At 39.0% G+C, this 24,917-nt stretch overlaps 2 protein-coding genes across 9 annotated transcripts in view; one reads left to right on the top strand and one right to left on the bottom strand.

The window, feature by feature from the left end:
- PIK3C2G (phosphatidylinositol-4-phosphate 3-kinase catalytic subunit type 2 gamma) overlaps window positions 1–24,917 on the bottom strand; it is a 333,879-nt gene that overhangs the window by 229,021 nt on the left and 79,941 nt on the right. Inside the window, exon 1 of one of the 3 annotated variants that reach the window (XM_080599407.1) lies at window positions 4,296–4,521. The exons of the other annotated variants lie outside the window; for them this stretch is intronic. The gene's annotated coding sequence lies outside the window, so the exon portion shown is untranslated. Of the gene's footprint in view, window positions 1–4,295; window positions 4,522–24,917 lie in introns of those variants that run through there. 3 annotated transcript variants of the gene reach the window in all.
- LOC308198017 (syncytin-2-like) lies at window positions 6,636–21,376 on the top strand. Of its 6 annotated transcripts, none has more exons than XR_013953530.1 (3): window positions 10,106–13,334; window positions 14,423–14,506; window positions 16,786–21,376. XR_013953530.1 is itself a non-coding variant. In XM_080599508.1 (2 exons), exon 2 carries the CDS (start codon window positions 11,693–11,695, stop codon window positions 12,815–12,817), a length of 1,125 nt encoding a protein of 374 aa, XP_080455634.1. In that variant the 5' UTR covers window positions 6,636–7,369; window positions 10,726–11,692; the 3' UTR covers window positions 12,818–13,852. The 6 variants fall into 6 exon arrangements, 2 of the variants coding, with proteins under 2 accessions (XP_080455634.1, XP_080455635.1); XR_013953532.1 differs by having other exon boundaries at window positions 14,420–14,506; XM_080599508.1 differs by lacking the exons at window positions 14,423–14,506; window positions 16,786–21,376 and adding an exon at window positions 6,636–7,369 and having other exon boundaries at window positions 10,726–13,852.

Genomic DNA, 24,917 nt, shown 5'->3' with positions numbered 1-24,917 from the left:
GAACTGACCTGCTGTGAAACATGCTGCCAGAACTTCTCAGTCCTTCACCTAAAGGGACGGAAATCATTACTGGATGTAAGATAGCATAGGTCTTTGCCCATTACTTCTCAGCCACCCTTTACCCTCCTGTTTTTTACTATCTGACTCACAAAGCTAGTCTCCAGCTCCCATCTGGAATACTATACATGGGTGCACTTTAAGGAAAAAAGGTGTTATCATATGAATGAATGAAAGCATTTCTATACATTTAGTATGGGAATTCAAGTCCTTTGCACGTGCAAAAATAATCAAGAAAATCATGCTCATTAGAAAAACACCAGATGAGAGATGATTATAAGTGACAAAGAAGTTTCCACTAAAACACAGAACACACGTTCTTCTTACAACAGTATCTTGTTTAAACTTCTGTGAAGATTAAGTCCCCATTAGCAAGGGACTGGCCTTGATAAGCTAAAAAGCCTTTTCTGTGAATCTGACTTAAAATACACTATTTGTGTTATAATTCAGTTGTTATAACTGGATTTTTTTATTTTTTATTTTTTATTTTTAAATGAAATTTGACCATACTTTTGTATGGTCAAATCCTGTTAAGCTTCAGGAAGGTTTTGAAAACCTATTATTGTCATCAGGATACCCATAACTCCAGCTTCTGTTAAGGAAGTCAGTGCATAGCTCATGTTACTGCTGACACTATTAAAATTGACAGACAAGTACAAGTACAGTGATGATTGTAGCATGCACACTGTCCTGCAAATAGTCAGCATTAAAGCTTTGAAGTTCAGTTAACAGAAATCTTCTCAATTGTGATGCTTAGCTAATTAGTTGTGCCTAATTCATTATATAGACACAGCAACTTTCCAAAAACTAACATAAACATCAGGATTTTCATTCCTTTGTTAGTTTCAGTACAGCTAGAAAGAGATTTCAGGGTTTTCACAACCAGCAAGGGTATAAATTGGACTTGGCCTAAAACAAACACACAAAAAAAAAAAAAAAACACCACCAACAAAAAATTGCCAACATAACATTTTAGGAAAAAGGAAGACAGAAGATTCTTTGAAGTAAATTCATTTTCACGCTAAATAATGAAAAGTTGGTATAAAATTGTTCAGAATGTTTTTTACTTAACAGAACTTTTGAGTTTATAAAAAGGAGCAGGGCTATCAGGACAAGAGCTAAAGTGCTTTCTACCCACTAAAGAGGCTTGGAACTGACAATATATGCATACTATAGACTATATATCAATTTATGCTTATATTGACAATAAAACTCATCTCAGTGCTGTAGAGATTCTCTTTTTGGAAAGACAGTAATTGTCCTCAGTATTCTTTTAGTCTTTGGCATCTGTTTACTAAGATGTCTTTTCCAACACGCTTCAGTGAGGATTTCAAATTTAACTAGATACCAAACCATGTGAAAAGGAGTAAGACTTCTGAATCATTTTACTTAGGCCAAACTAATACCCCCTGGCAATGAAGTGCTAGATTATTTTCAGAGAAAAACGAATCACATGGGGGTCAAAGGGTGAGAACCTAAAACTCATCTAAGATTTGTCATCCAGGACTGGCATACAGAGTCACTCAGAGGCTCAAGAGACAAGAGATCAGCTACTGGAAAAGATATGAGAGCACAAGTCACTTTCTCTGTGCCTCAATTCATGCATTTGCTTATTCCTGAAGACTGATGATATGGTGAAAGTTTAGAATTAAAAACAACATTAAAACAGTGAGGGGAAGAAAGGGGAGAAAAGTGGAAAGGAGGGAAGAACATTTTAAGGAGTCTATAAAATTTGTGCCAAATTCATCAGTAACATGTAAGTGACCAAGCAGGAATCAAATGATATTGATATGGTATCAAAACACTTTCCTCCCATAAAGATGCACTGAAGATTCTTTACTAGAAAGAAGTGAGGATTTTTAAGAGATGAGCCCAAATACTGCACCACACATTCACTATTGCCATTATTTATTTATAATGTAGAAGAACCGAAATGCCCACATTATTTTGTGCATGCCTCACTATTAACTTACTATCACCTTACATGTATTTGCCACTCCACTACATACACCAGGAGGAGGTTCTGGAGACAGATTTCCTACCAGAATCTGATTTCCTACTAAGAATCTGTCTTAACAGAGCTACAGTATTACACACACCCAGCAGCTAGCATTATTTGCCTCTGCCTAAGGTTCAGGCATAGCCATGTGCACAATTACAGAAAACATATTCTGTTTTATAACACAATTACACTGAACTTCTGTTTATTCTAAACAGTGAAAATACTGTTTAGCAAAGGACACCTTTAGTAAGTAGCATTTGTAAGGAATTATTAGGCTGGTACTTTAATGAAAGAACATGTTCTGGGGAAAAAACCAAACCAAACCCAAAACACTTGCACAGTCTCTAGCAAGATATTACAATATAGAAGATTATACTGACAAGAAATCTGGTTGAGAATAGGCTCTAACCATATTACTCCAAGAAAATCTGCAAAGAGCTGTATCTGATTATCTAAAAAGAAATTACAATGATATATATAAGCAAGAAGCTGAAAGTTTGACAATTAAAATAATCAAAACCCAACAACTCTCTGCACTGGTGAGAAACTGTTCTACTCTTAAGATGCAGACTGTACTTTTCACTTATATTGATGCTTCTTCATTACCTCATGAAGAAATAAGACAAGGAGTTGCAGTAAATATTTCACCAAAATAATTCCCAAACATATGTCTTTTTAACAGTAAAAGAAAGTTTGAGGAGCGCAGTAAAACTTTATGCCTCATCAACAGCAGCTGAAATGCAAAGTTCAAGTAACCCCTACATCACACCCCTAGTTGCAGTTATTCCCTGCCCTTCACTTTCTTGCCAAGCAACCTCACATTCTGTATTCTAATTTGATTCTCTGTCACTTCCATTTTCCTGTGAAGGCACAGGGTATCCTATACCAAAGCTACAGAGAAATGCCCAGCCCTCTCAGCCTTCTCATTTAGACCGTTATAATTCTCATTCTGAGCTTGCAATTCCTTTCCAAAGGTTGAAATTTGATCCTCCAACTTTGGCACAAGATGCTCCTCTGCCTGATATTTTACTTTAATCCCTCCTCCTAATTTTCTAATCATCTCAAATGCCACCTGAGATGGCCCTCAGAGGATAAATTCACTGCTAACATTCCTGCCTGCTTGTGAGTCATCACAAGTTAGGGACTAAAACTGTAATTGAAATGTTTCTCTGCAACTTCTTCCCCTGAAACATTTTGCCTGGCTAACAAATTATACTCAAGGGATTTGTTTTCTTAACATCATCTTACACACCAGAAATAAAATACTATTGAATCAGAAGGTTGAGGTAAAGCCAACTTTAAAAAAAGGAAGAAAAAACAAGCCCAGAAATTCTTAGGGAAATAAGCTCACATTTTTCAAGCTACCAGTTTAATTCTTATTATCATAGCATTCTACAGCAGCATATAGATTTCTCATCTGAGATTTGGACCTCACTCAGCCACATACTGCATGAAAGTATGGTGAAAATACAGTCCCTTAATTGTTCAAAATCTATATAAAAATGATGCAATAAAAAGCAGTCACGGCAAGTGTATTTAGAGTTATCCTGCTATTAATTTAGTCAATATAGTTGAGGTCATTTCTAATGCATCTCTTGACTGCTCCCCCCCCCCCCCCCCCCCTTCTGCCAGCAGTCACAAGGAAAGAAGGAATCCAACAAAGAAGGTGCAGAGATTGCATCAGAAATGACAGTAAATCAGGAGCAAGGAAGGCTAGGGTTAAAACAGAGATCTCACAGTACCATAAACAATTGTCCATTATCCATCCTCCTCATGGACTCTACCACATTTGCTCAGATCAAATCACAGTATCACAGTATCACAGATTTCTAGGTTGGAAGAGACCTCAAGATCATCGAGTCCAACCTCCGACCTAACACTAAGTACTCCACTAAACCATATCCCTAAGCTCTACATCTAAACGTCTTTTAAAGACCTCCAGGGATGGTGACTCCACCACCTCCCTGGGCAGCCCGTTCCAATGCTTAATAACCCTTTCGGTAAAGAAGTACTTCCTAACATCCAACCTAAAACTCCCCTGTCGCAACTTTCGCCCATTCCCCCTCGTCCTGTCACCAGGCACGTGGGAGAACAGACCAACCCCCACCTCTCTACAGCCTCCTTTAAGGTAACTGTAGAGAGCGATAAGGTCGCCCCTGAGCCTCCTCTTCTCCAGGCTGAACAAGCCCAGCTCCCTCAGCCGCTCCTCGTAAGACTTGTTCTCCAGACCCCTCACCAGCTTGGTCGCCCTTCTCTGGACTCGCTCGAGCACGTCCATGTCCTTCCTGTAGCAAGGGGCCCAAAACTGAACACAGTACTCGAGGTGCGGCCTCACCAGAGCCGAGTACAGGGGCACAATCACTTCCCTAGACCTGCTGGCCACGCTGCTTCTTATGCAAGCCAGGATGCTGTTGGCCTTCTTGGCCACCTGGGCACACTGCTGGCTCATATTCAGCCGACTATCAACCAATACTCCCAGGTCCCTCTCGGCCAGGCAGCTTTCCAGCCACTCATCTCCCAGCCTGTAGCTCTGCTTGGGGTTGTTGCAGCCCAGGTGCAGGACCCGGCACTTGGCCTTGTTGAACTTCATACAGTTGGCCTCAGCCCATCGCTCCAGCCTATCCAGATCAATGGATCAAAATGAAGCTGTACTTCCCAGAGCAAACCTAATTTGTATGGGTCTGATAACACAATGCAGTGATAAGCAGTGGTGTAGAGACAGAAGAATTTGTCCAGCCCATGCTGCCACACAACCATTGATGTTCTGAGCCTCATCTTTCTCAGTTGTCCTAAGCCTTGATATTCATTCAAACTTTTGATAACATACCAGCATCGAGACATGAGTGATTTGGCATCTTTATACGCTGTAAACACAGCATAAAATAAGTTAGATTGATTGAGATTACACTGTTGAGGCAAAACAAAATAGGGATCAAATCCAAACTGACAGCTACATGAATTTTATTAGTTTGAAGAAAAAAAAAATATGAAAAAACTCTAATCCAAAAACCAATAAAGCACATTGCCAAATATGATGTTATCTGAGTCTCGTCATATTAAAAAAAGTTCTATTAAATCCCCCACTTTCAAGTTCAGCATCAAAAACACTCAGTTTAAATAATATTTCTGTCAGCTTTTTTCTGAACCTTCATGAAAAATTTACTATACCATGCTTAGAATTACTTGAATAATACATATCTTGTTTTAAATTCAAGTTATCACATGCACTTGTAAAATGCTATTTGATTTGTTTTTTCCTCCCACACCTTAAGCAAAATACGTGACAATTTTTTTTTTCTCTTGGGTAGCATGTATATGAGCTAATCTATTCCTACAGGATTTTCAATTTTCAGATAATCCAAAGCTATTTCTTTTACAATTGCATGCAATGAAGTTAATGGACTCAAGGGGCTTTTTTTTTTTTTTAATATTTTAGTGGTTTTATTTTTTATTATTTGTATTAATAAAAAAGGTCCATAATATATTTTGTAATTTCTAGACCTCTCACAAGAAAATAAATCACAGGACTGCAGCACCATGACTAACAAACTCTACTACCATAAAGGTTTTGATTTTGCAAGATGACATATGCCTATAGATCTGTTCTTTTTTCAGTCTGTTTAATTCTATCAGGGTTTTATGCAAGTCCAATAAAATTCACCATATATGTTATAAAGGTATAAGATGTATTGCTATATCAAAAGAAACACTGCCAATTATGTATGAACCACTTCTACTTTACTCCTCCCACCACATTACTCCTCCCCTTTTCTCAGCTGTTCTCAGAATAAAGTTCACCTTATTTTCTGCATTTTTCCATGAATTTTACGTCTCATCTTTCCAAACCAAAACTTTAAATTGATTCTGGTTCTAATACACCTGACTCAGTGGGTTTTTGAGACATAATGGTTTTCATCCCACTATTAGAGAGCTGACATACTGTGTACTGAGTACTGTAACTGAGTACTGTGTCTAGTTCTGGGCTCCCTGGTACAAAAAAGACAGGGATCTCCTGGAAAGAGTCCAGCAGAGGGCCACAAAGATGATACGGGGCCTGGAGCATCTTCCCTATGAGGAAAGGCTGAGAGACCTGGGTCTGTTCAGCCTGGAGAAGACTGAGAGGGGATCTCATCAATGTTTATAAATACCTGAAGTGTGGGAGACAGAGGGCTTTGGCCAACCTCTTTTCAGTGGTTTGTGGGGACAGGACAAGGGGTAATGGCCACAAGATGGATCACAGGAAGTTCTGCACCAACATGCAAAAGAACTTCTTCACAGTGAGGGTGATGGAGCACTGGAACAGGCTGCCCAGGGAGGTTGTGGAGTCTCCTTCTCTGGAGATATTCAAGGCCCGTGTGGACACCTACCTGGGCAGCCTGCTCTAAGGAACTTGTTTTGGCAGGGGGGTTGGACCCGATGATCTCTTGAGGTCCCTTCCAACCCTTACAATTCTGTGATTCTGTAATTCTGTGACACCAATGATGGCCTTAGTTCTAAACAGCAAAGTAGGTTTCATGCTTCTGATGCCCAAAATATTGCAAGGTCAAAATGATCTGAGAGAGATGAGGGAGGGGAAGTCTCTCATCTCTACTTGAAGCATTTCTGCAGAATTCCTTAACTCTTAAGTGTGGGAATAGAAATGTTGTTTTTGCAGTGTTACATTGTATAGAAGGAAGGAATGTGGTATTGAGATATGCTTACAGTGATAAGAAAGCTCAGCAGGTGACCTCCTAAAATGCAGACAACCAGACTCCTTAGAGCAATCAGGTGAAAATCACTATGTTAAGTCAAGCCAGATAAGGGGAGAAAACATTACCATCTCAAAAACAGGCCGGCAACTGAAGGCCAGGCATTGTCTGTGAAGCATCAGATAGATTGTGAACCTGGATTACCCACTCCAGTGGGGAAACAGGGGAGGGGCCTGTCATCAAAAAGTATATAAACTGTGTTTTGGAACTAGTAGGTGCGCTCTCCTGCTTGTGGGGCGCCCGCCATTGCAATCGCGAATAAATTACTACTTCACTGAGATCCTCGCCTGAGCCTAAGTTATTGGCTACGGAGTGTTTCTCACAATTTGGGGGCTCGTCCGGGATCCAGTCACCTACCGGGGAGCCCCACCGCCGCAGCAGCAGGAAGGCATGCCCCGCTGATTTCAGCGGTCCTGTGCATCGACGGCGGCGGTTCTGCGGAGAGCTGACAGAGGGCCCGAGACTGATTAAAGAGGCAGGATCCGTGAAGGAGTGGGGAAGGGAAGAAGGTAGGCACTCCGGGTTTTAAGAATTGATCCGGTAACTCTGTGCACAGACCAAGGTAAGAAATATTAAGTATTGCCTTGGGGGTCGGGTGAGACTCTGTGTGCCGTGTGATTGAGACGTACTTTTGTACGAGTGTGGGGTCCTGATCCGCGGTTCCGTAACTCCGCGAGGGGCGCGGCCGGAGACGGACGAAGCGTGAGATAAGGGAGAGAAAAGAAGAGTCTCGGGAAATTTGGTGTATGGTAAGCCCTTGCACAGGGAAGTGCTTGGCAGTACACCCCCATTTTCCAGAATAGGAAAAATGGGAAATATGAGTTCCAGGGGACAGGGAGATATCCCTGGGGGAGTGCCTACCGACAGTTCTTCCTGAAGAATGATAAGAAATTGGAAAAATAATCTCAAAATTAGATATGATAAAAAAAATGGTTAAATATTGTGTATTAGTCTGGACAAAAGAACCAATTAAGGAAACAGCAGTATTTTGGCCAAAATACGGGCCTGATGAAAATTCAGGCTTTAAATTTATGTGTAAACAATAAGATTCCTTTTTTTTGGAGGAGGAGCCAAGTTATGCTCCCTATAATCCTAATATTGCACCGGTGGCAGCAGCAGTCACTCCAGGAAAGGAGACAGGGACTGCAATTAACACTGTCCCTAGAGAAGAGCGTACTCTAGGCTCTGGCAAGAATTAGAACAAGGTAGAAGAGGTACTGAGAATTTTGCCTTCCCTGATACTAACAGTACTAGCACTAACTGTGTATCCTCTTAAGTGAACTTCCCCCCCTCCTTACCAGCAGAGAGGTTAGGAGTTTCCTAGGACCCAACTTATACTCTTGGGGGGGGGAATTATGTATATAAATATGTTGTTTACAGGGAAAGAAATGGGAATGATCAGGAGGAGAGCTGCTATACAAAAATGGGAAAGAGCTCATCCTCCAGGACCAGGGGTAATACCGGCAGGGCAGAAATACCCACTTGCCGATCCTGGCTGGAATAATAATAGTGTGTAACACAGAAATCATATGAGAGACTTGGGGTCAGAATGAGAAAGTACTTGGGGATGAATCCTGAGGATCCAGTATCCCAAGGGCTCTTGAAAGTTCATTTTGTGATTGAAGCCTGGCAAGATACACAGAAAATGCTCCAGAAGGTGGGGGGATGTAGTGAACAGTCACTGGGGGGCCCTCCTGTGGGAGGCCCTGAACGTGTGTGTCAAGAGGGGAGATGAGAAGGAAAAGCAGACAGTGAAACTAATGGTATTGACAGTGTAGCAGGTAGGCAGAGGGTTGGAGAAAGAGGAAGAAAATCTTCAGGGGGAGTAAGGGTTATTGAAGGTGTTAAAGGTGTGGTATGTAATGTTTGACAGAGCTGCTTTTTGAATGAGTTGGGAAAGTTGAATGAGCAGGGAAAGAGGATGTAGGCATTATCTAAGTAACCGTCTAGAAGTTTTGGTATATTTGCTGTGGTGTTTGGTCAGTTTCCCAAGTATCGAGAAGGGGGGGGGCAGGGGGGGCAGCCTGCTCCACCAGGGGCCTCTCCACAGGCCGCAGGGGGCTTCGGCTCCGGCGCCTGGAGCGCCTCCACCCCCTCCTTCTGTGCTGACTTTGGTGTCTGCGGGGAGGTTTCTCACTCCTCGCTCTCCCAGCTGCTGTTGAGCAGCAGGTTTTTGTTCGTTTTCGTGGATGTGCTCTCACAGAGGCACAGACTGTGTTGCTCATGGCTTGGCTCTGGGCAGCGGTGGGCCCCTCTGGGGCCGGGTGAAATTGTCCCTTATCTGCTACGGGGTGGTTTCTGGATTCTCCTCGTGGGGGCTGCCACTGCAGCCCCCTCCCGAACCTTGCCATCAAACACAATACACAGGGGCAGCTAGGTCATTACTGGCCTGTAAAGTATCAGGGATTAAATTAACTAATGAAACCCTAACAAGTGATGGGGGTAGAAGGGGCTGGGGTAACAGTGCCACCTTTGGGGGGTACCAAGCTGAGACTAGGGGATAAAATGATCTCTGGGCAATTATTGTATGTACCCAAGGCAGGGACTAACTTGTTGGGAAGGGATTTGATGATGAAATTGGGCATTCAAATAGTAAATTGTTAGACTGGAATAACAGTGGTATTAATGGAGTGCTCTCAGGCCCTGAGAGCAAAGATATATTCACCTCTGACTGGAAAGACTCTGAAGTGGGGGCGGAAGCAACAATACATATGGACAGTTTTACCTCAGGGGTTTACAGGGCCTCTGATTAATTTGGGCAAAGTTCTAGAACAGATTTTGGAGCAATTCCAACCTCCCAAGGAGGAATTTCTGTTACAAAATGTGTATGATTGTTTATTGTCAGGACAGGAGAAAACAGTTGTGAAGGAAGCTACTAACAAGCTATTCAACTTTCTGGGAAAGCAGGGCTTGGGAGTATTGAAAAATAAATTACAATACGTAGAAAGAGAAGTCAGGTATTTAAGGCATCTAATGTCTGAGGGAAAACTGAGAATAAATCCAGAGAGGATTCAGGGAATTGTTGAAAACTAAGAAAGAACTAAAAAGTTTTTAAGAGAGATTTCTGTAAGGAATCAGGAGCCACGAAGCCTGAGGGAAAATGGATACTCCCTGATGGGAGAGAAATGCTGAATAAAGCACCAATGAGGCAAATATGATGTTTTACATCAAGAGAGTCATTGGGAGATGCAAGCAATGTGTGATGTTGTGCTAAGAAAGTATGTCTGTGTAGGAATATACACTTTAGTGAAGCAAATATGCAGAGGATGTGAGGATATGTGAGGATGTGAGGATATGTCAAAAAGCAAATAAAAAGGTCATTTGTAACTAACCTAGAGGGGGACGGGAGCCAGGGATTCGACCTTTACAAAGTATACAGGTAGACTTTACTGAGTTACGTAAAGGAGGGAGATTTAAGTACTTGTTTGTCCTAATTGGCCACGTGACTGGATGGGTGTAAGCTTTCCCCTCTTATCTGCCACTGCAAACACGGTGGCTAAGGTATCACCGGAGCAAATAGTCCCTAGATATGGGATAGCTGAAAACATTGATTCAGATCAAGGAAATAATTTCACTTCACAAGTACTGCAAGGGTTAATGCAGGCCTTAGAGATTGAGTGGGCTTTTCACACCCCCTGGCACCCCTCCTCTTCTGGGAAGGCAAAGCGAATGAACCAGACATTAAAGAAGCAATTAACTAAATTAGTGTTAAAAACCCAACTTCCTTGGGTAAAATGTTTACTTTTAGCACTCCTCCAGGTTCAAACAGCACCAAGAAACAATATAGGAATTTCACCGTATGAGATGCTGTTCGGATTACCCTATCTGGGCAGAAGGGATGAGATACCACAATTCGAAACAAGAGAGTTTTCTTAAGAACTGTATTCTGGGATTGTCCTCTTCTTTGTCATTTCTCAGGACCCGTGGGAAATTGGGTCCTGATTCAGACCTGGAAAGGATCAACTCCGGCCCGAATGGGAAGGACACTTCCAAGTACTACTAACCACTGAAACAGCCATAGGAACTGCGGAAAAAGGTTGGACTCACTATACTCGAGTGAAGGCATCCATCGACCCTAGTACCTGGGAAGCTGTTCCTACAGAAGACTTGTTGGAAGCTGAAATTGAAGAGAAAAATCTCATAGTGGACTCTGAGCAGGATAAGAGCTTGCAATTGTAAACTAACCTTTTATTTTCACAGGTAACTAATGAGCGTGACTTGTGATTGAGAGAAAGGACAGACCTATAGTGAATTGAAGTGTTCCCAAGGGGGGGTTGTTATAGTAATAGTGTATATCTTATTCTTTGTATTGATAGTTATTAAGAAACCTAAGGTTTAAAAATAATGACAGGGAAAAATCAATTATTAATTTTGTTTCTAGTGATTGTAGGCCTCAGAGAAAGCCTTGGTCAACTGGCAACTTGGAAAAGGCATGATCAGATAATAGTAAGATGGGATACCCCATAGAAAAATGGGTGAATGTGACAGAGGGTTATGTACCACAATCTGTCATGTTTGATGTTTGTGAGGTGTTAGCTTGTGGAGATTTAAATGCCCAATGACAACTGAGCAGAGACAACAAATAACTGGGAGAGGCCCAACAGCCAGATTGAGAATAGCTGTATGGAAACAATCCTCTATTGCCATCAGAGAAAGGGAGAAACTCAAGGAGAAAACAGGAGAGAAAACAGGAGGCCCTCTTTGAAATGCGGCAGTTCAAACATTTGAGATTGAAACAGGGTATGGGGTTGTGAATGCCTGGATAGAATGGGTCAAATATACTGTCCAGAGTCTCAACCATAGCAATTGCTATGCTTGTGCCTCGGGATGACCGATTGCCCAGATAGTGCCCTGCCCATTGGGGTGGACCAAGGATTCCCAGGGAATGCGATGTATGATTGCATTGTACCAAGAAAAGACTGCCTGGGGAAATGAGGCCTGTAAGTCTCTCTCTTTGCTATTCCCTTCCTTGCATGATAGCAGTATCAGGGCTCCCCCTGTATTCTCCACAGCTATAGGTAACCATACAGCTTGCCTCTCACGGCAGAGTGTGAGTGCTACCTGGCATCTGGGAGAATTTGCCTTGTGCACGAGGACCTTGAATGCTACCGAGGACTTGATGGGAAACTATTCAAGATTTGAGATCCCCAGGGCAGATCTCTGGTGGTACTGTGGAGGGAAGATCTTACGGTCCACCCTACCATCTAACTGGGGAGGCACTTGTGCACTTGTTCAATTAGCTATACCCTTCACCCTGGCATTTGAAAGAGAAACATCACAAATACCCAGAAGAAGTAAAAGAAGCTTAGGAGTATCATTTGATGATAGAGCGTACGTAGATTCTATTGGGGTGCCTAGAGGAGTTCCCGATGAACAGGAAGCCAGGAATCAAATTGCTGCAGGGTTTGAGTCACTGTTCTGGTGGGTAACAATCAATAAGAATGTGGATTGGATTACTTATATTTATTATAATCAGCAGAGATTCATAAATTATACAAGGGATGCGATACGAGGAATCGCTGAACAACTAGATGCCACCAACAAAATGGCTTGGGAAAACAGAATAACATTAGATATGATTCTTGCGGAGAGAGGTGGTGTGTGCATGATGCTGGGCAACCGTTGTTGTACTTTTATCCCTAACAATACTGCCCCGGATGGCACAGTAACTAGAGCATTGCAAGGGCTTACCACCCTTGCCAATGAATTGGCAGAAAACTCAGGAGCAGACACTTCCATCACAGGATGGTTGGAATCTTGGTTTGGTAAATGGAAAGGGATGGTAGTGTCCATATTTACATCCTTGATTGTAGTAGCAGGAGTTTTGACAGCCATTGGTTGTTGCATTATCCCCTGTGTAAGGGGACTTGTCCAGCGGTTAATTGAAACTGCACTTTCGAAACAAATGACCATGGATCCACCACCCTACTCAGATAAGATGATGATATTAGAGGAAATGGAAAGCAAAGAAAGTGAAGAAGAGGAAGACATCTACCAGATTATATCTTAGAGAAAAATTTTGCAAAAATCAACAAATTATAAAAAGAGAAAAGGGGGGAATTGTGGGAATAGAAATGTTGTTTTTGCAGTGTTACATTGTATAGAAGGAAGGAATGTGGTATTGAGATATGCTTACAGTGATAAGAAAGCTCAGCAGGTGACCTCCTAAAATGCAGACAACCAGACTCCTTAGAGCAATCAAGTGAAAATCACTATGTTAAGTCAAGCCAGATAAGGGGAGAAAACATTACCACCTCAAAAACAGGCCAGCAACTGAAGGCCAGGCATTGTCTGTGAAGCATCAGGTAGATTGTGAACCTGGATTACCCACTCCAGTGGGGAAACAGGGGAGGGTCCTGTCATCAAAAAGTATATAAACTGTGTTTTTGGAACTAGTAGGTGCGCTCTCCTGCTTGTGGGGCGCCTGCCATTGCAATCGCGAATAAATTACTACTTCACTGAGATCCTCGCCTGAGCCTAAGTTATTGGCTACGGAGCGTTTCTCACATAAGGAACCTTAAAAAAAGGTGAGCATACAAATGTGTTTTGACTGATTAAAAAGATGATATCCCAAGAGAAGCTATTTTAATATTAGATCAAATGAATGGGAGTAGAAATTACCGGTTTTTTGTTGACTATAATGAACATTTTAAGGGAAAGCATAGGAATTTTTACATATTTCTGTATCTTTGTAGTATCATTCTTCATGTGTTAAATCAGTCATTGTGGAATACATTAATTTGAAGGGATGAGGGGGTGGAAGAGGTTGTGGAGTGTATTACTGATGTACCCTGGAGAAGTTTATTGAAATGAGAAAAGAAAAAATGATAATTTTCAATTTTTTTTTCTTTTCAGCACTGTTAAACTGTGGGAACCTCTAACAATAAATAGTTAGTCATAAGGAAAAGAAACAGATGGAAGCTCATCAATTTACCTCCAAACTATTATCAACATCCTGCCTCAAATATTCATGTACGGAGCAGGACTTCACACTACATAGTATGTAAGCTCACGCACAACTGTATTCAAAATCAAAACATTTCAACCCATATTGCCTGATTTTTATTTTATTTGATGTTGATGGATTTAGAGCTCTGACTCATCATTCCAAATTTCTCACCTTTGCCATCTTCTTCTGGAGTCTTACTATTTTTCTTAAAGAAAAGTAAACAAAATATAACAGCATTAATCCTGCTGATGCCTTATGACCATTCAGAAGTGATGATCAATTGCTTCCCAGGTCTAACACAATATTATTGTTTATAAATCCCAAATGAAATTTAGCATTTTTCCCCCCCAAAATAGTCTAGTATTGACAAGTACAGTTAGAGAAACCTATAACAGCCAGTTTAGGATTATAAGTACTCTGGCATGGCTTTTCATATGTTAACCTTTCCAGTTGCACTTATCTGAAAATGTGGTGTGCTCATTTACTCTCCCATTCAGATATCATCTGGGTTCTAGACATGTCACTCTCACATTCAGATTTCAATCAGATATTTAGTAAGATGATCTTAGGATCTTAGTGATTTTAGGAGCTTTGCTTTTTTTTTTTTTTTTTGTCTGTCTTTACAGAAAACCCATTATAACATTCTGTATCTTGTTTTTCCAGCAGTTAAAAATCAGCTGTTCCATCTAATGTCAATTATGTATGGACCATATTCTAGTTTTCTGGAGAGAATGACGTGTAGGAAAGCAGGTGTGTGTGTGCGTGTTTTCTTGATTTTTTTTTTTTTGAGATAGTTTAGTTTTATTAGTTGATAGAGGAAGAGGGTAGAAAGAAATCAATGCAGTAAGCATTCAAGGGAAGGTGGACTGAGAGCCAAAGCAAATATTTCTTCAGGGACCAAGATGGTAAGGAATAGCCATACAAAGCACTCAGATTTTGAAAAGCCCTGGGTCATGAGGGTAACTCACTGGGTCACTGTCCAACTGATTTGTGGATGAAGTAACCCAGATGAGTTAATGTAACAATTTAGTAAGACACACAGAGCATACAAAGGGTTACTATGAATTTCTGCCATCTTCTTGCTTAACAGTATGGTGGTAGATGGAACATATTGGACACAACGATCCTGCCAGGTTTAGATGACTATCTGGACTACAATCATCAATGAGAATGTAGAACTGTAAAACCTTTGCATTTAAAATACAAATATACTTAAACAGTAAAAGGCGTAAGAAATCTTGAGAGGTAAGAAATCAAAAACATCACTGCTAGCAAGGGAATAGCTGAAAGCACAAAAACATGCAACTAGAGAATACAATTGGAAATAATCCAGGATATTTCATTGTCATGAGAAGTACAGAAAATGAGAAATGAGTTGCATCCATCCATCATATCTTAGCAAATGTCTCACAAGTAAATCACTATTCTGAAGAAGCTGGATTAAGCTCAAAAAATGTGTTTAAACAAGGAATAATAATAGTGCCATGGAGCCAATGGAGAAAACTGTGATTATGACTTCCAAACGAGGGAGGTCGCTGGGTTATGTATAGATTTCCAGAGAATAAGCGTGATCTCATTCCCCAAGAGATATAGATAAAATGAATTATTAGAACTGTGGTAATCTGAGTTTATAATGGCACTTGAACCAGATGGTATTGGCAGATATCTCTAAAGATCATCTTACTCACTTTGAAGGCTCTGAATTTAGAACAAATGGTATTCACTTACACAGGGAAAATAACAGCATTGATTGGCTGAAATGTTCATCAAGCCAGAAAGATTATGCATCTGAAGACATGCATGATGTCATGATCTGCAAATAAATGATGGAGAGATAACAAAAATTCTTTAAGTAACAGCAGCAATGCCCCAGTAAAACCAAATCAAGTGGGAATGATTGAAAACTCAGATGCAAATGTAACTGGGATTTTAATGGACTAAAACTAGGCTATGTCTGGATAAAACTTTTGATGGATAATGCTTATACAAAATCAGTAATAGAGACAGACAGAAAAAACACAAGTGGTGAATGTGAATTTTCTTACATTTGACAAGTTACTACATGCTTCTGGTATCACTGTTTAGAAATGGCAGTGCTACTGATAAAATGTATTGAAAGCATACTAGGAACATAGAGGAAAAGAGATACTAGATTGCTAGAGATCTAACAGACTTTTCGTGTGACCAAGGAAGCACCAAGACCATAACCAGCAATAAGAGAACAGGACATAACTATTCAATTATTGTTAACAGCTTTCTGTGGGGAAAGACCATGTAGATAGAGAATGGATAGAGAAGAACCAAGAGTTTCTCAGAGTATACTCTAACAATATAACTGACTACGGTGAGAGAAGTTATTAAGAAATGGCACTCCTGAATACAGAAAGAATACAAGAGAAAAGTCCAAGTACTTTTTACTGCTGTCCACTTCAAACCAGTAAAGCACTGTGTCTCACTGTTCCAGATAAATTGAATGAAGACTAATAAATGACAGACTATTGAAGTGATGCCTCAGCCTCTGGCCACTTTCCTTTTCTTGGAGATCAGAATAAAGAGACAGTAACTTTTTTAACTTTTCTAAATACAACCTTCTTGCATGGAAGTTGAACCCCTCCCTTTTTTCCTCTTTTTGCCTCAAGGGAGGAGCACAATGGATTTAAAACCCTACTGTAGGAGCCAGAGCACACTTCTGTTCTTTATAGTGCATGACTTAGCTCATAGCAAGTATAAGTGACTTTACTCATCCTCTCCAAGAAAACAACTCTTCTATTCTGTGAGATTAACAGGCATCCTAATGGGGCAAATACAGATGAAATATAGCATGCATCAAAACAGTAACATTCAGTATAGAACAAAGTCAAAAAATTATGACCTTTAAATACACAACTATTTTTACTTTAGCAAGACATACTTATGACTTTAGGTTTTCACAGCATCCAAGAAAGGAATATGCTAAATTCATTTCTAAAGATGTATTACATTTAGGCTTCTCAATGTGATATTGTGTGTGTTTTCGCTGTTTTGAATAGTGGGGGACACAGCCCATGACTGACTGAGTGATTTGGGATTCTTCATGATAGACAGGCAACTGCTGACCTCCATGTGAGTGACTGTCCTGATATATGCAAGCCCCCTTAGTATATAATGGATTATAACAGGATACACATTTTCAGAATTATTCTGATGCAATAGCAATTCTTTTGCTGAGGCAAAAGAGATGCACGAGGGATTAATTTGGCATTTACTCTTCAGATGATTGTTCTGTGCTTGTAGCTATTACTGTTCTTTTGGCACAACTCCAGATTAGCCATTAGTGTGTGGATTGCCACTACTCTGCCAAGCTTTCAAAACAAACAAAAATAAAAGCCTCTTTGCTAAGATGACAATAAACATTTAAAGCCCAGTATCTCCTTATAACTTTAGTAACAGTAAAAATATGGAGCCAGCTTTCATATACAAACACAGAAAATTGGCTAAAGTCATTGAGGCATTAGTGATTTTACATAATTAAAATTGGCATTTTCTATTTGCTACAATCAAAATTGCTGTTTTATAGAGTAATTAACATCAGTCATTGGTGTTATTGTATATGCTTATTAAAACATTTATTTCTGTGAAGAGAAAATTGAAAAATGGCACAAGAAAGCTAAAGAGTAGAAACTCTAGCAATATTTTACATCATGTGGCACCAAAAAAGCCTTAACTTTTTTTTAATATGATTTTCTGAGAAGTATCTTAAACTACATTGCAGTTGCCTTGCTATTGCTTTGATTAATTAGCAGGAAGAGTATTATGTATTTCTATTTTATCTTCCATTTTGCCATGACACATTCCAAAGGTGATGCTTTCTTTAAGTTGATCATATAAATCAGTTTGATGGAGTAAAGAAGATTATAACTTTTTTTTTTTTTTAAGGTAGTTAATTTCATCCTTAATGATTCAAAAGCCACCAGGAGAATTTCAAGTATCTGTGAAAAAGGACAGGGGTAATGGGCAAATGATTTTTAAATGAATTTGTTCTTTCCTTAAAAACACTTTCTATTGCACAGAACACTTGCTTGATTTGTGGTGCATTTGTGGTCCTAATAGATTGGACCTAGATCCACATTCATCTGTCCATAGAGTGGATGAATACTCAGTATGGGGACAAAGCCCTGTGACTTTAAATGAGGAAATAAGACAGTTTAGTTGCTAATGAGGGTTTATGATTAGCTATTTTTTTTTATAATGTTTTGTTTTGGGGTAAGGGGTCATAACCCTTATTCCAATAATACCAGAGTTTCGCTATGCATAAGGAAAGTTGTTAAAGAAGTTATGTTAATACTGTGTTACAGCCACCTCTCTCAAATTTTGCTAGATTGAAAAACAGAGCTCTTTTAGTTTCCCCTGCTAGGGAAAAGCAATCTCCTGTTATCATCTTTGTAGCACTTCTACTCCAGCTTGGGTTTATGTTTCTGGAGTACAAGTGACCAGAACAACATGGTGAGTGTCTTTTGCAACATGACTTGTATAACATCAGTAGCTGCTCTGTCCCTGGAAATAATTGTTTCCACATTTTCCTCTCTCACAGACATGCCACAATTGCAGCTCAGAAGCATTCTATGATGGCCCACTCCACCTGAGATTTTCATCTTTCTTTAACAGGAGAAACCTGTTCTTTATAAAAGAAATGATTTTTTTAACCCTTAAAAAAAAAAAAAAGATGTGGCAGTTAGTATTACTAACCCTAATTTTATTATTTAAAGCACCCTAAATTTGTACTATAAAGTTCAGTGCATCTCAGCTTTTATTCCCTCTCTTCTTTTCTTCCTGTCTTTGAGCCCGTATTCAGTCTAATCACTCTTACGTTTTGAAAGGGACATTATTTATTTTTCAATTTTTATTCTTTATCTTATCCCATCCTATAACCTATCAGCCTTTTCTTCTTTCCTTTGTCTTATTTTATGTGTATAGCTGAAAGAACATTCTCTATTTGCTTTCACTTTTTTCACAATGTTTAAGTCAGCCTGACTTTTATCAGAGCTTATTTCATCCGTGCATAGCTTGAACTCTACTATGTAGCCTCCTGTGCTGTTCAGTGCCTCTTTCCATTTGCAAAGGTCTTCTCTTGCTGTTCATTTTTGTAATACTGGATTTACAACCCCCTATGTCTGTTTTCCACTGCTTAATATTTCAGTTTCTTTTGCATCTCTGATGAGGAGAAATGTGAAACCACTACTTTTCTAAGTCTCTGAGCTTTTCAGGTGACCTCACTAACCAGATCTTTTTTTTTATTTGCCAGAGTTTGCCTTTTTGATGTAGCAATCAAATCAATAATAAGAGAACTGGTGGAAGGTCCATAGATGCCTTTCTTGTAACATTGCAGTCACTATAGCAAATTTATTTTCCAAAAAACTATGAGCTGGAGAGACTCCTCTCACCAAACTGAAAGTCTCTTATTGTTTGTATTTATTTCTTGGCACTTGTGCGAATACAGTATTCATACTTTACAAAGATCCTGACATCCAAGAACAACAAAATGCACGCCCCACCCCACAATCCCCTCAGTATCATTAGGGAAGTCTTTTTCAAAGCAAAAGGGACACTATTGGTTTCTTGTGCCAGAACCACTGAATGAAAATCCTTATCCTCCTCTGCATTTTGATATAAGCTCCTTATAGATTGCCTCAACAATCAGTCACTTGTTTCAAAACATTTTTCCAACTCACCTCCACTTAATTACACTAAGTAGAAAATAAGCTCAGGGATACAGGAAAGGGAAGTCATGAGAACTGCAGAATTTTCACATGTAAGTCATCATTTGATAAAGCTTAGTCTTACCCTGTTAAGAATATATCCACAGGTGAAATTGAAAATTCAGGGAAAAAGAGTTTCCATAGCAACAGTACTTAGCGTCCTGTACCCCAGTTAACTTGAAAATAGCTAGTTTTGGCATCACTAGTTATGGAATTGCAGAAGTATCAAACACAGCATAGGTCAGATCCACCTCAAAAATACCCTGACTACAAAGTGTGGTACCTACATATGATATTATGAAATAATGCCATTATAACATGTCTATACCTCAAGCATCCCACAGAAATAGACAGAAGACCTTTGAGGAAATAACTGTAGTGCACCACTACTTCTGAGATATGTCTGGATGGTTTGAACATCAGAAATATATCTCAGTGATAGCACCAATTTGATTTACAACTTAATAACTTTGTTTCCAGAAATAAAGCAAAGTTGTTATTTAATGGCTGAAATACTGCCATTTTCTCCAAATGCTAGTAATAATTTAAATTCATGACTTCTGTATTATTCATGTAGCCCAATTTAATATGAACAGTATTTCTAGTGCTCAGTGTTTATGAAGAGTATCTCTTTAGGGTATACCTTACTTTATGACAAATAGATGCTAGAAATAACTACCTGGTGCTCTGCTGTTGTGAACTGGGGATTAAAAATAGGGCTCAGTTTTCTAGCCTGAGCAGAAGAATACATAAGGATCTTTTCTTGACAAGATGCTAGACCAAGGTAGCCTAATATCTTCTTCCTCACCTCCCCCACCCCCACTTCTCTTGCCTCTCTGGTGTTCTCTCACTCTCTCAAACTCAACAGGAAAAAAAAGAAGACCACATTGTAAATCATTTACACTTTCTTTCATTATTTGCTACCATCCTTTGGGCCTCAGAAGCTTCAAAGATGAAAAGCAACCATTTTAATTACAGTAAAGTAGATCATAGACCAGTGATGAACCTAAAAAGATGCGGTTCCTTAACACCTCTAATGCTTTTTGCTTGCATAAATTACTTTGGGATCATTTTCATAGCCATGTTTTCCTGAGGGGTACTAGGAAGGAATTGTATTAGTTATTTGGTTTTTTTTGGCTAGCAGTGAACTGGAAGGTTCAGTAATTTATTGGAATAAATACTTTTTTGAACAGCACAGGATAGACGATAATGGTGCAATGAGCAGTTTTCCAAGGGTCTTTATTTTGCCTTACTGAAAAATGTCGGTGTTGCTATGGAACAAACATGTTACAGGCACGGGATACCCCACTCCATCCTACCACCCGAACCTAGTGCCATGCAATATTCACTGTGTGACTTGAGTTTCTCCTTGATTTTACCACGATTAACTAATCAAAGATGTGTATAAGGATACTGTAAGCAATGCTTCAATTTTATGTGAAATAGTTCAATTATAACTGAATATAATTATAAAATATATTCTTCACTCTTTCTTCAATTAATATCTTTGTTTCATTAGATAAATGATCTCTTAAAGCTTTCACTAATCTTAACTACAAAATTTATTACCCACACTAGAAATCTGGAATGGTTCTACTGTCAAATTAAGGGCAATATATGTATTTTAGTTTTGCAGATGATACTTACTGGTCTTTGACGTGTTCTTATTGTGATGTATTCAGATATTCTGCTGAAAACCTTACCTGAACTTCTATTTTAGGGGGAAAGAAAGTAACAACAATTTTAGAAATGTTTCTTTACATTATTTATACTATTGTCCTGGTTCCAGTTAGGACAGAGTTAATTTTTCCTCATAGTAGCTGGTAGGGTGCTATGTTTTGGATTAGGATGAGAAGAGCGCTGATAACATGCTGATGTTTTAATTGTTGCAGAGCAGTGTTTACACCAGGCCAAGGACTTTTCGGCTTCTCGCTCTGTCCTGCCAGCGAGCAGGCTAGGGGTGCAGCAGGAGCTGGGAGGGGACAGACCCAGGACAGCTGACCCAAACTGGCCAAAGGGGTATTCCATACCATCTGACGTCATGCTAAACAATATATAGGGGTGGCTGGCCGGGGTGGGGGGCCGGCTGCTTGGGGATAGGGTGGGCATCGGTCAGCGGGTGGTGAGCAATTGCATTGTGCATCACTTGTTTCTTACACATTATTATTGTTAATACTATTATCATTATCACTATTATTATTATTATTGTTATTATTATATTCCTTATATTATTATATTCCTGTCTTAATAAACTGTCTTTATCTCAACTCACCGGCTTCACTTTCCCGTTTCTCTCCCCCATCCCAGAGAGGGAGGGGGGAGGGTGAGCGAACGGCTGTGTGGTGTTTAGCTGCCGGCCGGGTTAAACCACAACAACTATCAACCATCAATGTGAAGCAATTTTTAACTAGTTTTTATCTGGTGCGGTGCTACAAAACCATAAGGACTTAAACATTCATCATTTTAAAATTATTTGTCATCTGAGTGACTGAAGAACCACATCAGTGTTAGGCAGTAATTCTGTAAATTGAAACTGATTATGATGTAAAAGTTCAAAAGAGATAAAAACTAATCAAAGGCAAAAATTGCCTCTTAAAAATGTTAATTGTATTTCTACAGAATATTGAACAAGTAAATACTGAAAACAAATGTACAAACAGATTCTAAATTTGTTTCTTGAATCAAAACCAGGAAGGATACTATTCCAACAAGCACCCAAAGATCCACAGACAACCTATGAATTGACAGAGCTTTGTAAAATCCATTTTGCAAGTTTGGACTGAGCATTATTAAAAATAACCTGTGCATTATCTTTATTACATATTAATTTTATAGTTAATTTTATACTTCAATGCAACTCAAGTTCCCTGCCTTCACTCTTAAATCAGGGATCTAGGCTGATATTCAAGTAAATATATTGGGTTTTAAAAAAATAATTAAAATAATACAGACCACTCACACCACAGTTTTTGTTTTGTTTTGTTCTTTTCTTTCTCCTGTTATAAAAGGCAGATTAATTGCATTACCTTTAAAGCTGTGGGGTTAATCAAAACTTCTTTCCTCTAGTTAGATTAGAGAGCAAAGACAAGGAAGTTGAAAAAATATCAAAGTAATGTTGTGATATATTTAATAAGAGCACTCGAAATCAAGGCAAGCCCTATCCTTGTATAAAAACATGCTTACACAGACAAGCATCCAAATAATTCTGTTTGATAATATGAAGAAAAGAGTGCTACAAAAGGCAAGATATAATAATAACATATCTGTGCATTAACAAGAAAGCCTCATGCCCAAAGCTATGAAAATAAATATAGAAGGTGCATTTAGTTCCCAGGACAATATTTGTCTTGATACTTTTGACTTTATGGTATAAAATATTTTTGACCTTGTTAACATTTTGGATAAGTAATCAGTATTTTCTATTTCTGGATGTTGTTACATTATACATTTTTTTTTTCTTAGCTTCGTGTGTTTTCTCTGACAAGAGTCTTTTTGCCCCAAAACAAATTCTCAGTTAAAAATTACTTATCACTACACTTGTCTATTGTTACAGTAAGACACTACACAGCTCTGATCAAAATGTCCACATTTCCCATTACTCAGAAACAGAAGTTAGCTGACTGAGGTTGAAGTGGGGCTACATAAAAAAAATCTTATTAGTAAAAATACAGAAAAAATGTTATAGTCACTTTTCATAGATAGCAGTAGTAAGAGAAACGTAGTACTGTATTCATAAAATTATTTATTGCAGAGATAGTCTTTATATACATTATATATATAGTCTTTATATACATTTATTTTACCAGAGATTCACTTTTTAAAATTCCAAATTCCTACGGAAAAGCACAAAAACTAATCAAAATTTTGCACCTATGTTAAAGCTTTGTTTATTTTCTTTAAATCTTCATGAAAACTGAACAAAACTGCCAGAAAACTGGACAGGCTAAGTAAATTTATAATTGCTAACCTAGAAATATCCTGTTCTTTACTTAAGATTTTATTTTGCGAAGAAAATACATATATGTATATTCTATTGCTTTGGGTATGTGTCAGATTTATTGTACTTGAAACAAAATTCCCATTTACTCATGACACAGTTGCAGCTATAGGAATAGATATATCCCCTAGTAAATTATTAAGGTAACGTAACACAACTTGCTTTTCTTAACCAAGACAAAACAAACATGTAAAGGGACAGCAGTAAGCAGGCATCATAATGATTTAGTGCCCATTTCAGCAAAGTACTCACTCATACAGGTATGACATGCTTAACACAGCACATATGTAAAGTTGCTCACATAGTTATGAAGCGTCAGGAACACGGTACCTGATGTTGCGTGAAGGTGAGAAAGAGGTAAGGAAGACGCTCACTCCTTCTGAACAGTCTGGCTCTCCCCCTACCAAAGAGTAGGACCTCTGCTGTCTCACTCAGCTGTTAAATGAACCAGCTGCATGTATTGGATGTCCAGGCTCCCAGAATAGGAGGAACATTATGTTACTGCAGAATAGTTGAGAAGCATATACCAATGTCCTGCTTTCTGAAGGCATATCCCGGAGAAAGATTGCACCTTCTTTGCAGCTTTGTCCAACCCAGCAGCAATGAGTTGAAGTCAGCACAATGCACTGGGTAAGATGGAATATGAAAATTTGCCACCAAGAATTCCACATTATAACATAATTAGAACCACATAATTAGAACCTCATATCAGTTTTTTGATTGTTTTTAAATGAACTGGATTGTTTATTCCAGCAATGGTGCTTTATTTATCTATGGAGATGTTTGTTTCCATTTTATTTTATTTTTTAAGGTTATGGCTGGGCCAGTCTTAGGTGATGAGAATATCCAGCTGTTGACTAAGCAGCACTTAAGTCTCACTCAGGAGTCCCAAATTAAAGCAGCACCTTACAAAGTGGTAACTTAAGAAAAAACACAAAATAATAATAATAAAAAGCTTAAACAAGCCCTGTTGCATACAGCAAATCACTGATATACCTACAACATTCATGGAGAGGCTAGACTCAGTCTTTTATATAAAAAAGATGCTAAACTCCAAATTATAAGGACTGCGTTCAATCCTTCATGATAAAACTCCCTAAAATTAATACAGTGCTGAACTGGGAAATACAAGGACTTGAAGGAACTACTGGTATAAGCACTAAGAACAAACAAAGAAAAAGAAGATCAGACTCAGACAGCACTATCCTTGTCAAGTCACCTTATCTGTTAAAAACGAAACAAAAATAAGAACTCAGAACAAGTCCTCTTGCCCAGGTACTGTTTCTGGTTACACAGAGAAATACGGAAGTGCCTTCCTCATACTCTGTTGTGAATTACAGAACCTATCCAATGAACAACAGTAGAAGTTATCCAAGAGAAGCAAAGTAAGAAAAGACCTATTTATTTACAGAGGATCTCAGAAAGATTG

This window comes from Anser brachyrhynchus (assembly GCF_964034855.1).
Source record: "Anser brachyrhynchus genome assembly, chromosome: 1".
NCBI lineage: Eukaryota > Metazoa > Chordata > Aves > Anseriformes > Anatidae > Anser > Anser brachyrhynchus.
The sequence above is the reverse complement of the archived record's forward strand: the minus strand, read 5'-3'. Positions and strand labels throughout refer to the sequence as shown.

Coding starts and splice junctions, on each gene's coding strand:
- LOC308198017 (XM_080599508.1), top strand. CDS start 11,693: ATGCGATGTATGATTGCATTGTACCAAGAAAAGACTGCCTGGGGAAAT.